Below are 12,927 nucleotides of genomic sequence, written 5' to 3' on the forward strand. Positions count from 1 at the left end.
CTTTGTCTTTGCATACCACCCACATTAGTAAATTATCAGTAATAACAGAGACATTCACTGGGACTGGTGACTGGATTGAAACACTCTACACTCTATTTACGGTTTACGGTTTAAGTCCTGCCTTTCAACAAATAGAGCCAATCAGGAGGAGGAAGAAGAATGGACTAGTGCTCAAGCATCTGTGCATCTGCCTATGAGTTGATGCTGAAGCACAGTTGGGTCATGCTAAAAGTCAATGACACAAAGCACATTAGCAAGTTTCCCTTACAATGAGTAAAACATGTAATTCTTACAATAGCAATAAACCCAGATGATATAAGTTGTATGAACACAAATCACTAGGAGGGTCAGGACATGCACATGCCTCCTCTGTTATGTACAGTAGCTATGACAAGCCAAAAACGTTTTTTTTTTAGCATTACTGAGCTATACACTATAAACTATGACTTAGGTTTAATGATTGATTTAAAATATGTGTTTAAAATAGAAAGTTGACCTTCAGTTTTGAGTATTTTGGTCTTTCCCCTCTCAGAGATTGAAGCCTAATCTTTTGTGACTATAAATAACTATTATAGAACTATAAAAAAATACTTTTGGTACCAAACGTGCCTTCAGAGGTTATTTATGTTAAGGAAAATAGTGATATATAATATATAAGCTGCTTAAGGTCTAGTGTGTTTAGAAAGTCTAGAAAGTTTCCACAATCAGTGATGATTTGGAGAGACATGTCTGTCATCTGCTGGTGTTGATCCACTGTGTTTTATTATCAAGTCTAAAGTCAGTGCAGTTTTGATTTCCCGCCAAATCTTACAGCACTTCATGTTTCCTTTTACTGACAACTTTTATGGAGATGCAGATTTCATTTTCCAGCAGGACTTGGCACACTGCCCACACTGCCAAAAGTACCAATTGGACCTATATAATATTTAGGTTTTCTGAGATACTGGTTTTTGGGTTGTCATTGCCTGTAAACCATGCTTAAAATAGACCATAATAATACATTAATTAATTTATATACTATATAAAATTTCACATTTTGAGTTTCCAGCTGACAATTTCCATGTAAAGTCCTGTTAAGAATTTTGTCCAGCAGATGGCAGAGCACCACTAAGAAAAAAAAAGCCTAATGCATTCAGAAGCCAGAATTCATTTACTATGAAATGCATCTTATTTTTTTATTTATAATGGCATTCAATATGTTATATTATAATGTAATGGGTGTGTAGATGCATTTTCATCCATAGGCATTAATATTGAGTTGGCCCACCTACCAGAAATGAGATGCATGGTAGAATGCACAATTTAAATAAAAGGTTGTGGTGGTATTGTGATGTTTGGAGATGGTTTGCTTCATCATGACCTGGATGTCTTGCTGAAATTGAATCAAATATGATTATAACTCTACTTTTTATCAGACAATTCTTTAAGAGAATATTAGATCATCTGTCCATGAGTTGAAGCTAAAGCACAGTTGGGTCACGCAAAAAGACAATGACACAAAGCACATACAGTAAGCAAGTCAACTTCATAATGAGTAAAACATATGTAACTTTTGGAAGATAAATGATCCTAGGTAATGGGTTGTGTGCACAAATACCTTAGGAGGGTCAGGACAAGCACATGCCTCCTCCGATACATGGGAAGTCAGCCGGCGCATCTTTAACAACTGCCACCTATTCAGCATCAGAAGAAAAACACCAGACCCACAACTCTGATACATCAGATAACAGTTCTGACAACAGATTTAATTTAAATTCAGTGTTATAAATTCAGAAAGCCACATGGGGTAAATACTTTTTATTTGCTTAGGTATAAAAACAAACCATATAAAGGTTGACTGCAGATATTGCATCACTGCAGTGTTGCCAGTGATAGTCTCTGCTCAACATCTGTTAGAAAGACATGCAATAATACCTGGAATGCATCAGTTAAAGGGAAATTCCACCAAGTTTCAAAATGCATGTACAGTTCAGTGGGTCAGACATAAACAAATGGTTGCTCTGATTCCAGCACAGTTGTTGTAATTGGAAACTAAGAGTCACAATTAGGGTTGTTGAGTTTATTTGATTTTACCAAATAAAAAAACTCTATAATCAAGAGGAAGATGGATGATCACAAGCCATCAAACCAAGCTGAACTGCTTGTATTTTTGCACAAGGTGTGGCATTAAGTAATCCAAAAGCAGTGTGTAAGACTGGTGGAGGAGAACATGATGCCAAGATGCATGAAAGCTGTGATTAAAAACCAGGGTTATTCCACTAAATATTGATTTCTGACTCTTAAAACTTTATGAATATGCTCTAAATGACAATATTTGTATTTGGAATTTGGGAGAAATGTCTGTAGTTTATAGAATAAAACCACAATGATCATTTTACTCAAACATAAATCAAAATCAGATTGGGAAACTGAAGTGGTCTCTTAATTTTTTTTCCAGAGCTGTATTAACAAAATCTTTAAATATCATCACAATATCCTGTAATATTGTGATATATATCCGTATGGGCCATCAGGGCACAAGATTTTTGTTGTTTGTAGCAAAAGAAAAATAGTCTGTCCTCATGTCTCATTAAATAATGTCTACTAGTGATTAGTGATTAAATCTGTCCAGTATCATTTATTTTACTTTAATCCTGGATATATGGAGATATATGAAGTGCATTATTATTATTATTATTATTATTATTATTATTATTATTATTATTATTTTTATTATTATTATTATTATTATTATTATTATTATTATTATTATCATGACATGTTAGGTCATTGATTTTTGTTACAATCTGGTGAAAATCTCAATTTGGGGTGTGCTATATCATATGTACTGTATTGTATGCAATAATATAATTTTTTTTTATATTAATTTTGTTGTAGAAGTGTATTCTGGAAATGTATATATTTTTTTAAATAAAGGATTTGCCTTTTTGGCCAAGAATATCATATTTTTCTGTCCTCAATATTGTTTGGAATAAAGACATATTTGTCATATCTTTGAATTGCACAGTTCAAAGTATAGTTGGAGTAAATTTAAGTGACATTTTAGGGATATTTGGGACATTTGGATTAGATTAACTGAATTCAGTCTTTATTTCAGTCTCTATATTTATGTATTTAATTATTCTGAAATAATGCAGCGTTTGGTTGCGTTTGAAAACCAGCAAACCACCTCTGGCTCTTGTTCTACTTACACCCCGCCCAATTTTCTGTGACGTACCCCAGCTCATTTACATTTCAATGCTTTCTTTCTCACTCTTCTTTGTAGTCTTTGTGTATTTGCCTTAAGGCTTCATATCTATATAAAAACATCAATCATTTTATAGACTCGTTTAGATGTTAACATAAAAATATTAAAATATTAATGATTCACCATGGACATAACATCTATGTCTGCAGCGAAGTATTTATACCTGTTATTGGGCTATTGCTAGATGCCCGGATGAACCTCGGTGGTCCGGGGTGCAGGCTTCAAACCTGTAGCTGCTTAGCGGCAGAGTGGTTCAATTCCACCTTTCGGGCGACTAAATCAACATATATTCGTTCATTAGAATACAAAACACAAACGCGGATTCTTTTGTTTATACATTTACCCTTGTTTATAAAGATATTACACAAAGGAAGCGTCCAAATGATCAGTTTTAACTAGTAAAAAGAGCGAGTATAAAGGGGGGATGAATAAAGGCAAAACAATATTTAGCTGTAACTTAACCTCTAAAACATGCTCAAATTTGTACTAACTAATGTTTTTATGCACAACACCGGAATGGGCAAAGTTCATATTTTATATAAGCCTCATGCTGCCTTCAAGTCCTGCTCCAAAGTTCCCACTTACGACTTTGGAGCTTGTAAATCAGTGGCTGATAATGAATGTGAGTAAACAGGATTTTGTCAAAGTTTTTTTTTTACATAATGAAACAGCATAAATTATCAGAAATCACGTAACTATTGTTTACAAGCCCTAATATGTTTTTTTTCATTAGAATTCCCATATAAGTAGTTTAAAATAGCATTTCACAATTAAACTGGTTGTTTTAGAATATGAAAGAATAAAAAATGTAAAATGTTAAATAAATGAATTATTTTCCAATGATTTGTGTAAAATGTAGCTGTACATATTTGTGTTTTTGTTTTGTGTTCTATATTTCTGTGTGATGCCCCTAAATAAAATTATGTGTATATGTGTGTTTTTCTGTTTTCTGTTTTATTTTTGGTCCTGTATTTATTGGACTAGTACTCATTATTTCTGTGCAATGCCCATGAAAAATATGCATGTATGTATGTTTTGTTTTTGTATTTATCATATAAATATTTATATATTTGTGAAATGCCCCTAAATATGTATATATAGTTTTTTTTTGTTCAAATTTTATATATATTTGCAAATCTGCATCGAATACAGTTAGGTACTATTTGTTTTTCGTTTTGTATTAATTTTACCAGTGTTTAATCATTTTTGTCTAATGCCCCTAAATAAGTATATGCCTGTTACTTATCTGTTTTTTTATTTATTGGAGCAAATATCGAATTATTTCTGTGTAGCTGTGTAAGCGAATGTATATTTAAAGTGAAGCTTTCTTTTCTTTTCCTCCCTTTTGTTGTATATTCGTTTTATGAGGAAATATTGATGTAATAAAAAATTTAGAATAAATTATAGTGTAATAATAATTTAGAATAATTTATAGTGTAATAATATAGTGTAAGAATTGTTTAAAATAATTTATAGTGTAAGAATAGTTAATAGTGTAATAATAATTAATAGTTAATAGATTTTAGGGGTAAATCTGGAAAACTGAGAATTAGAGGAGCTCTTGAAGGTAGCATTAGTGAATCGGGTGACAAACTGGAAAACAGACCAATCACAGCTGCGGACATTTCCCTCAGCCAATCACAGCGCTCCTTTCTACCTGTACGTCATCGGAAAGGGTGTCTGTGTCCTTGACCGGCATGTGTGCGCAGTGTGTGCGCTGTGAGTCTGTATGCTAACTGAGTGATGTAGGTGTTTAATTAAACTACATTACCTGAATTAAAGCTCAGAGCCGCGGTCTCAGGTAGGTCAGGTGTGTGTACCTGCATATATTACTGTCCTCGCGCAGCCGCTGCTTTACTTTATACAGTTATAGAGCAGAGCTTAGCATCAGGCTAACGCTGCAGCTTCTGTTTACTAGCCTCGCCTAACCTAAACTAACCCAACCAGCAGTCTAATTCATGAAGTAAAATAACCTATAAATACCCAGTCTTACCTACCCTTTTTCTGTTCCACACAGAGAGAGCTTTAATAACTACAGATAACCTGAGGTGGTTGTTTTTAATAAGGAAAGTTGACTATATAGTAGGGGTGGGCAATATTATATCGTATACAATATATCGTGACACAGAAATATCATGATATTAAAAATCCATATCGTGATAATAGGGCTGTTCTGTCTTAAAAGTAGTCTATTATTTACTGTGAAGCTTTAGGTGTATTTATTGTATAATTGTTTTAGTTTGCAGTTTATATGCATGCACTAAATATTCTGCAATATTATTTTATGCTATATTATTTATTTTGCCACATTATGATTATACTGTTATACTATTATACTATATTCCTATTATATAGTATTATATATTCCTCATATTTTAGTTTTCCTATATCGCCAAGTATATCGTTATCAGAAAAAAACCCTGAAATATCCTGATCTTATTTTAGAGCCATATCGCCCACCCCTACTATCTAGGTACTGATGATCTATCTAGGTAACACAAGATTATGTTAGTATGTTAGTTTTTTTTTTCTTTGTCTCAATGTGTCAATAAACCTAAACTCTGGAGAACAGTACAATTACAGACAGACAGACACACAAACAGATGGAGAGACATAGTAATAATATCACCAACATTTTTAATATGGTAAACGATATTATACCCAGAAATATGGTGCCATATCACCCACCCCAAACTATCACATCAGGGTACTACTTTTTTGCTGTTTTTAGCAAAAGAAAAATTCACACTGTTCTCATTTCCCATTATATATCTACTAGAGACAGATTATATCTGTCCAGTATCAATAATTTTACTTAAATCCTGGATATATTATCCAGGAAGTGATTTATTATTAGGATCATTCAATTATGGATCATTGACTTCTGTTACAAAATGGATAAAATTATTGTATTTTTTAAAATCTCGATAAGAGTGTGCCATATCTTATCATATACATTAATAATAAAAAAAAATCTATTTTGTTTTAGTGTTGTATTTTTGAATTTTTCTTCAGCCAAGAGTATCATTATCACGAAAATATCATTAAATATTGTGATATTATTTTAGGGCCTTATCACCCACACCTATTTACAGTATATAGGAGTTTATTCGCTGTAATTGAATCACACTAATAAATCGTCATACATTCTGACTAATTTTTTTTTTCTCTCATCAGTTTTTCGCCCACAATCTGAAAGAAAATGCCGCTACATAAGTATCCTCCGCGAATTTGGGAAGCCCTGAAGTTACAGAAGGGTATCTACTCTCGTCTACCTCAGCACTACCTCAAAACCTTACAGGACACGACCCCTTCCACCGCAGTGCACTGGAAACCTCTGGGGGTAAAATACAGAGCCAACCCCAAGACAGGCCAGCGGGAGAGAGTGCAGGACATCCCCATCCCCATTTATTACCCCCCAGAGTCCCAGGACGGCCTTTGGGGTGGAGAGGGCTGGATATCGGGTTTCAGATACGCCAATAATGACAAGGTGGGCTGTTGTAAACAGTGTGTTATGATTTTAGAGATTTTTAGTTATACAGCGTTTAGTTTAGTTTCTCACCTTTCTCACTCTGACTATTTTTATTTATAAGAAATTATTTGATAATGGGGTTGAATCAAATGTGTTACTTTAATACTGTGTTACAATAACTGTACTGTCTCTAAAGTAAGCAAGAATTACACTGGACTAGAATAAACTAATCTAAAACAATTGTAAACTTTAGAGTAAAGTGTTATATTGAACTTTTCTTTAGTTGTATTCAATAATATGAAGTTCAAGAAAAATCAAGTATATAAAGTATGTCACTTTGCAATTTCCTTTTTTTTTAGTCATGCTCCATTTGTAGACTCATTTTCAGCTCTCTTCGTTGTTCTGAACACATTCTTTCCCTTTTCAGATTTGTAGAGAAAAAAAAGCACATGATTAATTAAAAAAATTAAATTTTACAACCTCTCAGGATTTATTTTGTTTTTTAAAAGCATTTAAACTTCTGAACAGTAACAATGTTTGTTTAAACCTTAATTGATCTTATATGGGATAGATTAAGTCTTTAAAAACAATGTTTTTAAAGCTAAAGTTTTATAATAATGCGCTCTTTGCACAACTACTTCCGCATTCTCATCAGTGCTGCTCCAGCGTTTCCTGTTTGGCTTTTCCAATACACTCGTTATGGCAGTATTTTCAGCTGGTGTTTACAAGAGCTTCTAAAAATTAACCTCAATGCCAAGGAGACCAGTAAAGCCTACCACTAGAAAGCTAGAGAAAGGCTTTAAACTATATGCATCTTCATACCTACACAACTACGAAGATTTTTTTCTTATATTTTACGTTAGTCCACACAGCTCAGCATTAGCTAGTATAGCTAACTAGCTTGCTAGGTGCATTACTGATAGTTGTTAGTTTCTCCTGTTTTCAAATGGAAGTCTAATAAAATGCTAGTAATAATAATAATAATGCTAACTATAATAATCATCATAAAAATGCTAGCTATAATAATAATAAAAATGGTACCTATAATATTGCTAAATATAATAATAATGATAGTAAAAATAATAATTACTATAAAAAGAATCATACAAACGCTAGCGATAATATTATTAATAATAATAAAAGTGCTAGCAATAATAATGATAATAATAATAATAATAATAATAATAATAATAATAATAATAACTATAATAACCATTAAAATATTTATACAAATGCTAGCTATAATAATAATAAAAATGCTAGCTATAATAATGCTAACTATAATAATAATGATAGTAAAAATAATAATTACTACAAAAAGAATCATACAAATGCTAGCAATAATTTTATTAATAATAATAAAAGTGCTAGCAATAATAATAATAATAATAATAATGCTAACTATAATAACCATTAAAAAATATATTTATACAAATGCTAGCTATAATAATAATAAAATGCTAGTTATAATAATGCTAACTATAATAATGATAGTAAAGTTAAATCATAAAAATAATGCTAGCTATAATAATAATAATAATAATAATAATAATACATTCTAGCTATAATAATAACAAAAAATGCTAGCTATAATAAAAGTAAAAAAAAAACAAATGCTAGCTACAATAATAATAATAATAATAATAATAATAATATCTAGCTATAATAATAATAATAATAAAAATGCTAGCTGGTGGATCATTCAGGCAAGTACGTTTAGCTGATCTCCTCCCCCAAACACGTGGAGCCTGGGTGCTGTAACGTTAATTATTCCATTTAAAAAGCAGTGGCACTGCATGCTTTGCCAGTCGTCTCCAAGCTTCTGATGTTTTTGGTTTAAGCAGGTAGTCTGGTATGAAATGTTTGCTACAGACCTTTCATACGGTGAAATGGTAAAGTGGTCCCGACTAATGTTCATTAGCCACTGTTTATTAGATCACTCTGAGCAGGGAAGCTATGAAAGCCTAAAGTTTCCATAAAACTTAGCCGATGCCATGCAAAAAGGAACACAGCAGTGCTGAAAACATCTTGAAAACGTCACGCTGGATACTCATTTTGACATCTCGCTAGTAAAAAATATTAAGTTTTGCCTATACAGGCGAATGTAAACAATACAACCGTATTATTTGAAAGCGGAAATGCGTCAGAGCCTTGAGTGCAAGGAGCCATTGGGTCAAATGCATTTGGATTGATATTAAAGAAAATTAAATCGTACATTTGTGTGGTAAAATAAATAAAAAATTTTTTTTTTGTGCAATAGCACATGATACTGATGTGATTTCATTATGGTTGTGTGATTATCTCTAGTTTGTTTGATATGTTACAGTAAAAGAAAGGTGCTTGTTATCTCAGTATTACCATTATTATGCTTAGCTCTATTCGGATGGGATCAGTTTCTCAGAATAACGTCTGTTAAATTAAATTAATATTTTACACTTCTACTCAGTGGTAAAACTCTTGCATCCGACCTGTAACTGAAAAAAAAAAACAGGAGGACCAGTGAGTTTTTTTTTTTTTTTTTTTTTTGGTCACATCACGTTCAGTAGCTCCTCCATGTCCACTCACTGTTGTGAAAAACAGTAGGTAATTCAGTAGGTAATTTTTCAGGACGTCTGAAAAAAAACACATACGTGGTCTTTCCGGATGGGAATAAAATCACAGAGGATCCCCCATAAAAGAGAAAATTACCCCAGGACCCCCTGAAAAAAAGAATCCTGTCCGGATAGGGCTATGTATGTATTATTGTGTATGTGCCGATGTGCTCTCTTAGGAGCACAGTCTGGAAGTATGTTTTTTCCACCCTCTCCTTTCCTCATGTATCCTTATTTTTCTCATTCCCCGTCTTCCTGTTCTGTCTCCCACACGCCCATGTATTTGTGTGTACGGATGGGTTGATGGCTAATTCTGCCAGCGCTTGTTACTGTGTGACAATAAAGCCATTCATTAATTCATTATTTTTTATATATGCATGTTGTTATACTGTTTATCTGCAGCTCGCTGCGAAGGTGAAGAAGACCTGGAAACCTCAGCTCTTTAAGAAGGAGCTATATAGTGAAATCCTTGACCAGAAGTTCAACATCACGGTCACAGCTCGTACACTAGATCTTATTGATGCAGTTTATGGCTTTGACTTCTACATCCTTAAGGTAATGTTTGATATCAACTTTGTATTTACTGTTATAATTAATTTGTCAATAGATTTACAAAATATCTAAGTGTGATAGATGGAATTATCTCTTATTTTTTCACAATTCGTGTTTGTCTCAGACCCCAAAGCAGGATTTGCACTCCAAGTTCGGGATGGACCTAAAACGTGCAATGCTTCTCCGGTTAGCTCAGAAGGACACAGAGCTGTACCCGGACGATCCTGTACGAAGGGAGAAGATCTACAACAAATATAAGGTACACTGAATACAAAAAGCTTTGAAATCTTCCTTTCTGCTTAAAATGCTTGCTTGTTATAAACTAAATATGTTTTTTTTTTTTTTTTTTTCATTTCTTTCCTCGTCGTTATCATTCTGACGAAGCAGCAGTTTGAGATCCCAGCCGAGGAAGCAGAGTGGGTGGGGTTGAGTCTGGAGGAGGCTGTGGAAAAGCAGAGACAGCTGGAGCATAAGGTGATGTTACACACTGTTCTCTAGAAGAATGAAGGTGTTGGGTTGATGCTTGCTTTTAGTCACAGACTCAGACACAGTCTGTACTGTGGGGGCAGTGGTGGCTCAGTGGTTAGAGCACTGGATTATTTATAACATGCTTGTGGCTTTGACACCCAGGTCCCATGAACTGCCACCAGTGGGCCTCGAACTATGCAAGCCTTTTAACCTGTGTGTGTGTGTGTGTGTGTGTGTGTGTGTGTGTACTAGTATAGGCTTGGGCTAATTCCACGTGTCTCTAACACACATGGTAAATGCAGTTGTCTTTGGCTACGTTCACTCAGCAGGTTAAAGTGACAATAAAGTTGTTCACCTATCGTTGCTGTCCAATGAAAAACACTTATCTCCAAAACAGCAACTTTACAGGAGAGAGAAAAAAACCTAGTAAACTTTCAATGGAAGTCAATGTAAAAAGAGTTAATTTCAGGTTATTTTGAAGAGTTTCTATTGGTCTAATCATCAAGAAATTTTGGCACAGTGTAAGGGACAGTTTGTCTATTCAAATTATGTAATAAACTTAAAATTGACAAAAATGGACATAAGTGTTTTTCATAGGACAGCAACGATATGGTAATCTTTTTAACGTGACTCATATCTAACATCTGTCTGAACAGTTTGCGCTTTTTTAATTGGCCCGTGTGTCCAATAGAGCAATGCTTCACATTAAGTTTCGCTTTAACCCATGTCAGAATCTCAAGAACTATGAATAATTTCAGGTTTTTAGCTCTGCTTATCACAAATAAAAGGACACATTATTCAGCCACGGTCAGGTTGTAATTTTATTTTAATTTTTCTTTGATTCTGCAGCCGCAAACTGTTATCCCATTTTTCCATCACTTAAGTCATCCAATCACTGATGCTGGCCATTTTCCAGACCTACTCGCTCACATTTTCGGGTTTCGTTGTTGTCTCTTTTCCTTCTGTTTGACAGAAAAGTCGCATGAATTTTGATCTGGCCTTTCAGAACGAGTCACATTGTTGTAAATCAGAATTTATAAATGTCAAATTCAATGAATTTGTGCTGTTTACACATCCACAGAAACCCCACACCTGTGTCACATATGACAAAAAAGATTGGATTTGGGCCAAATTTACCTGCTGGGTGAATGTAGCCCTTGACGTGTATATATGGAATAGGAAATCATGTGTGTGTGTGTATATACATATACATATATATATATATATATTTCAGTTCTGTTTAATTCCTAAAAACTTTTTACTGTTAGTTACAAACCCATGCAAAAAATAGACTTCATGTTTCCACTTCTCGTGTTTGGAGTGGAAAAAGTCATAGAAAAGCAGAATTAGGCATCACATTGTCACGCTTTGATGGATGTGAGATTGGTGCACAGATTAAAAAACAGTATATTCTGTATGTTGAGATAACAATGGACTCACAGAGACCTGTAACATCCATTATACAGCCCACTTCAGTTTCTGAATCAGTTTCTCTGATTTTGCTATTTATATGTTTATGTTTAAGTAAAATGAACATTGTTGTTTTATTCTATAAACTACAGACAATATTTCACTCGAATTCCAAATAAAAAAAAGTAATTTAAAGCATTTATTTGCAGAAAATATATATTCATTAGGTTGTAAGAGAGAAATCAATATTTGGTGGAATAACCCTGGTTTTTAATCACAGTTTTCATGCATCTTGGCATCATGTTCTCCTCCACGTTATGCTTTACACTCCTGGTGCAAAAAATTCAAGCAGTTCAGTTTGGTTTGATGGCTTGTGATCATCCATCCTGCTCTTGATTATATTCCAGAGGTTTTCAATTTGGTAAAATCAGAAAATCATTATTATTTTTAAGAGATCTCTTTTTTTTTTTCCAGAGCAACTTTTGCTAAACATATTTTCTTGTGTTCTGTCTCAGGATCCTGAGCCGCTGTACAAGAGCTGCGTGGAAGACCTTGTAAAGGACATCGCCATACAGAAACTCTCAGAGCCCACAGTTGTGGGAAAGAAGGACTGAGGAGAGGATCAGTGTAGAACCATCATTCAGTGTGTATATATAAAATATCTATAAATAAATTTGAGCTTTGCTTTTGCCTTTTTACTTTTCTATTGATGACCGTTACAATAATACATACTAGTGTTGTGTAAATATCAGACAGCTGAGCAGACAATAAAATTCATCATCCTCATATTAAATAGATATATTGTATACTTTTGCCAGTAGATGGCCGAGATTTCTGTGTATTTCTGTGACCTCATTTGTGTGTAAAGCTGCTTTGTCATTCTGGGCCTGGGCTTGTTTAAACAAGACAGAAGTCACATGTTCCGTTTTTTATTTTTTTTGGTTTGTTAGATTTACAGTATGAAGTGAGATAAATTGCCTGTTGTAATTCAGGTTAAGTGTTACTCTAGTACACCATTAAAGACTGTTCTTTTAGTTTCGGTTCAAAAAAACACATTGACCAGTTATGTCTACGCTGCCCTACCACAAGGTGAGGTAATGGTGACCACACTGAGATGGTATCTGAGTGATAGATTTCCAAACAAATGATCTAATGACAGTTTAAATCAATATTTAAAGATTCACTGA

At 33.5% G+C, this 12,927-nt stretch overlaps 1 protein-coding gene and 1 non-coding gene across 3 annotated transcripts; both read left to right on the forward strand.

The window, feature by feature from the left end:
* The first annotated feature begins 3,433 nt into the window (after positions 1 to 3,433).
* Positions 3,434 to 3,520, forward strand: trnastop-uca (transfer RNA opal suppressor (anticodon UCA)). Its single transcript has one exon. It is a non-coding gene; the product is annotated as a tRNA-Sec (tRNA).
* Positions 3,521 to 4,899: 1,379 nt separating this feature from the next.
* Positions 4,900 to 12,438, forward strand: mrpl28 (mitochondrial ribosomal protein L28). 2 transcript variants are annotated; one of them, XM_007231022.3, is made up of 6 exons: positions 4,900 to 5,048; positions 6,425 to 6,737; positions 9,713 to 9,865; positions 9,987 to 10,121; positions 10,250 to 10,336; positions 12,256 to 12,438. In XM_007231022.3, the coding sequence occupies exons 2-6, from the start codon at positions 6,450 to 6,452 to the stop codon at positions 12,352 to 12,354; spliced, it is 762 nt and encodes a 253-aa protein (XP_007231084.1). In that variant the 5' UTR covers positions 4,900 to 5,048; positions 6,425 to 6,449; the 3' UTR covers positions 12,355 to 12,438. The 2 variants fall into 2 exon arrangements, with proteins under 2 accessions (XP_007231084.1, XP_015464074.1); XM_015608588.3 differs by having other exon boundaries at positions 4,911 to 5,057.
* Positions 12,439 to 12,927: the final 489 nt, after the last annotated feature.

This window comes from Astyanax mexicanus, chromosome 18 (assembly GCF_023375975.1).
Source record: "Astyanax mexicanus isolate ESR-SI-001 chromosome 18, AstMex3_surface, whole genome shotgun sequence".
Lineage (NCBI taxonomy): Eukaryota > Metazoa > Chordata > Actinopteri > Characiformes > Acestrorhamphidae > Astyanax > Astyanax mexicanus.

Excerpts from the sequence above, each read along its gene's own strand:
- mrpl28 (XM_007231022.3), top strand. The coding sequence starts at position 6,450 with ATGCCGCTACATAAGTATCCTCCGCGAATTTGGGAAGCCCTGAAGTTA. Across the intron at positions 6,738-9,712 it reads GATACGCCAATAATGACAAG|CTCGCTGCGAAGGTGAAGAA; the intron begins GTGGGCTGTTGT and ends GTTTATCTGCAG. Across the intron at positions 10,122-10,249 it reads AGATCTACAACAAATATAAG|CAGTTTGAGATCCCAGCCGA; the intron begins GTACACTGAATA and ends CTGACGAAGCAG.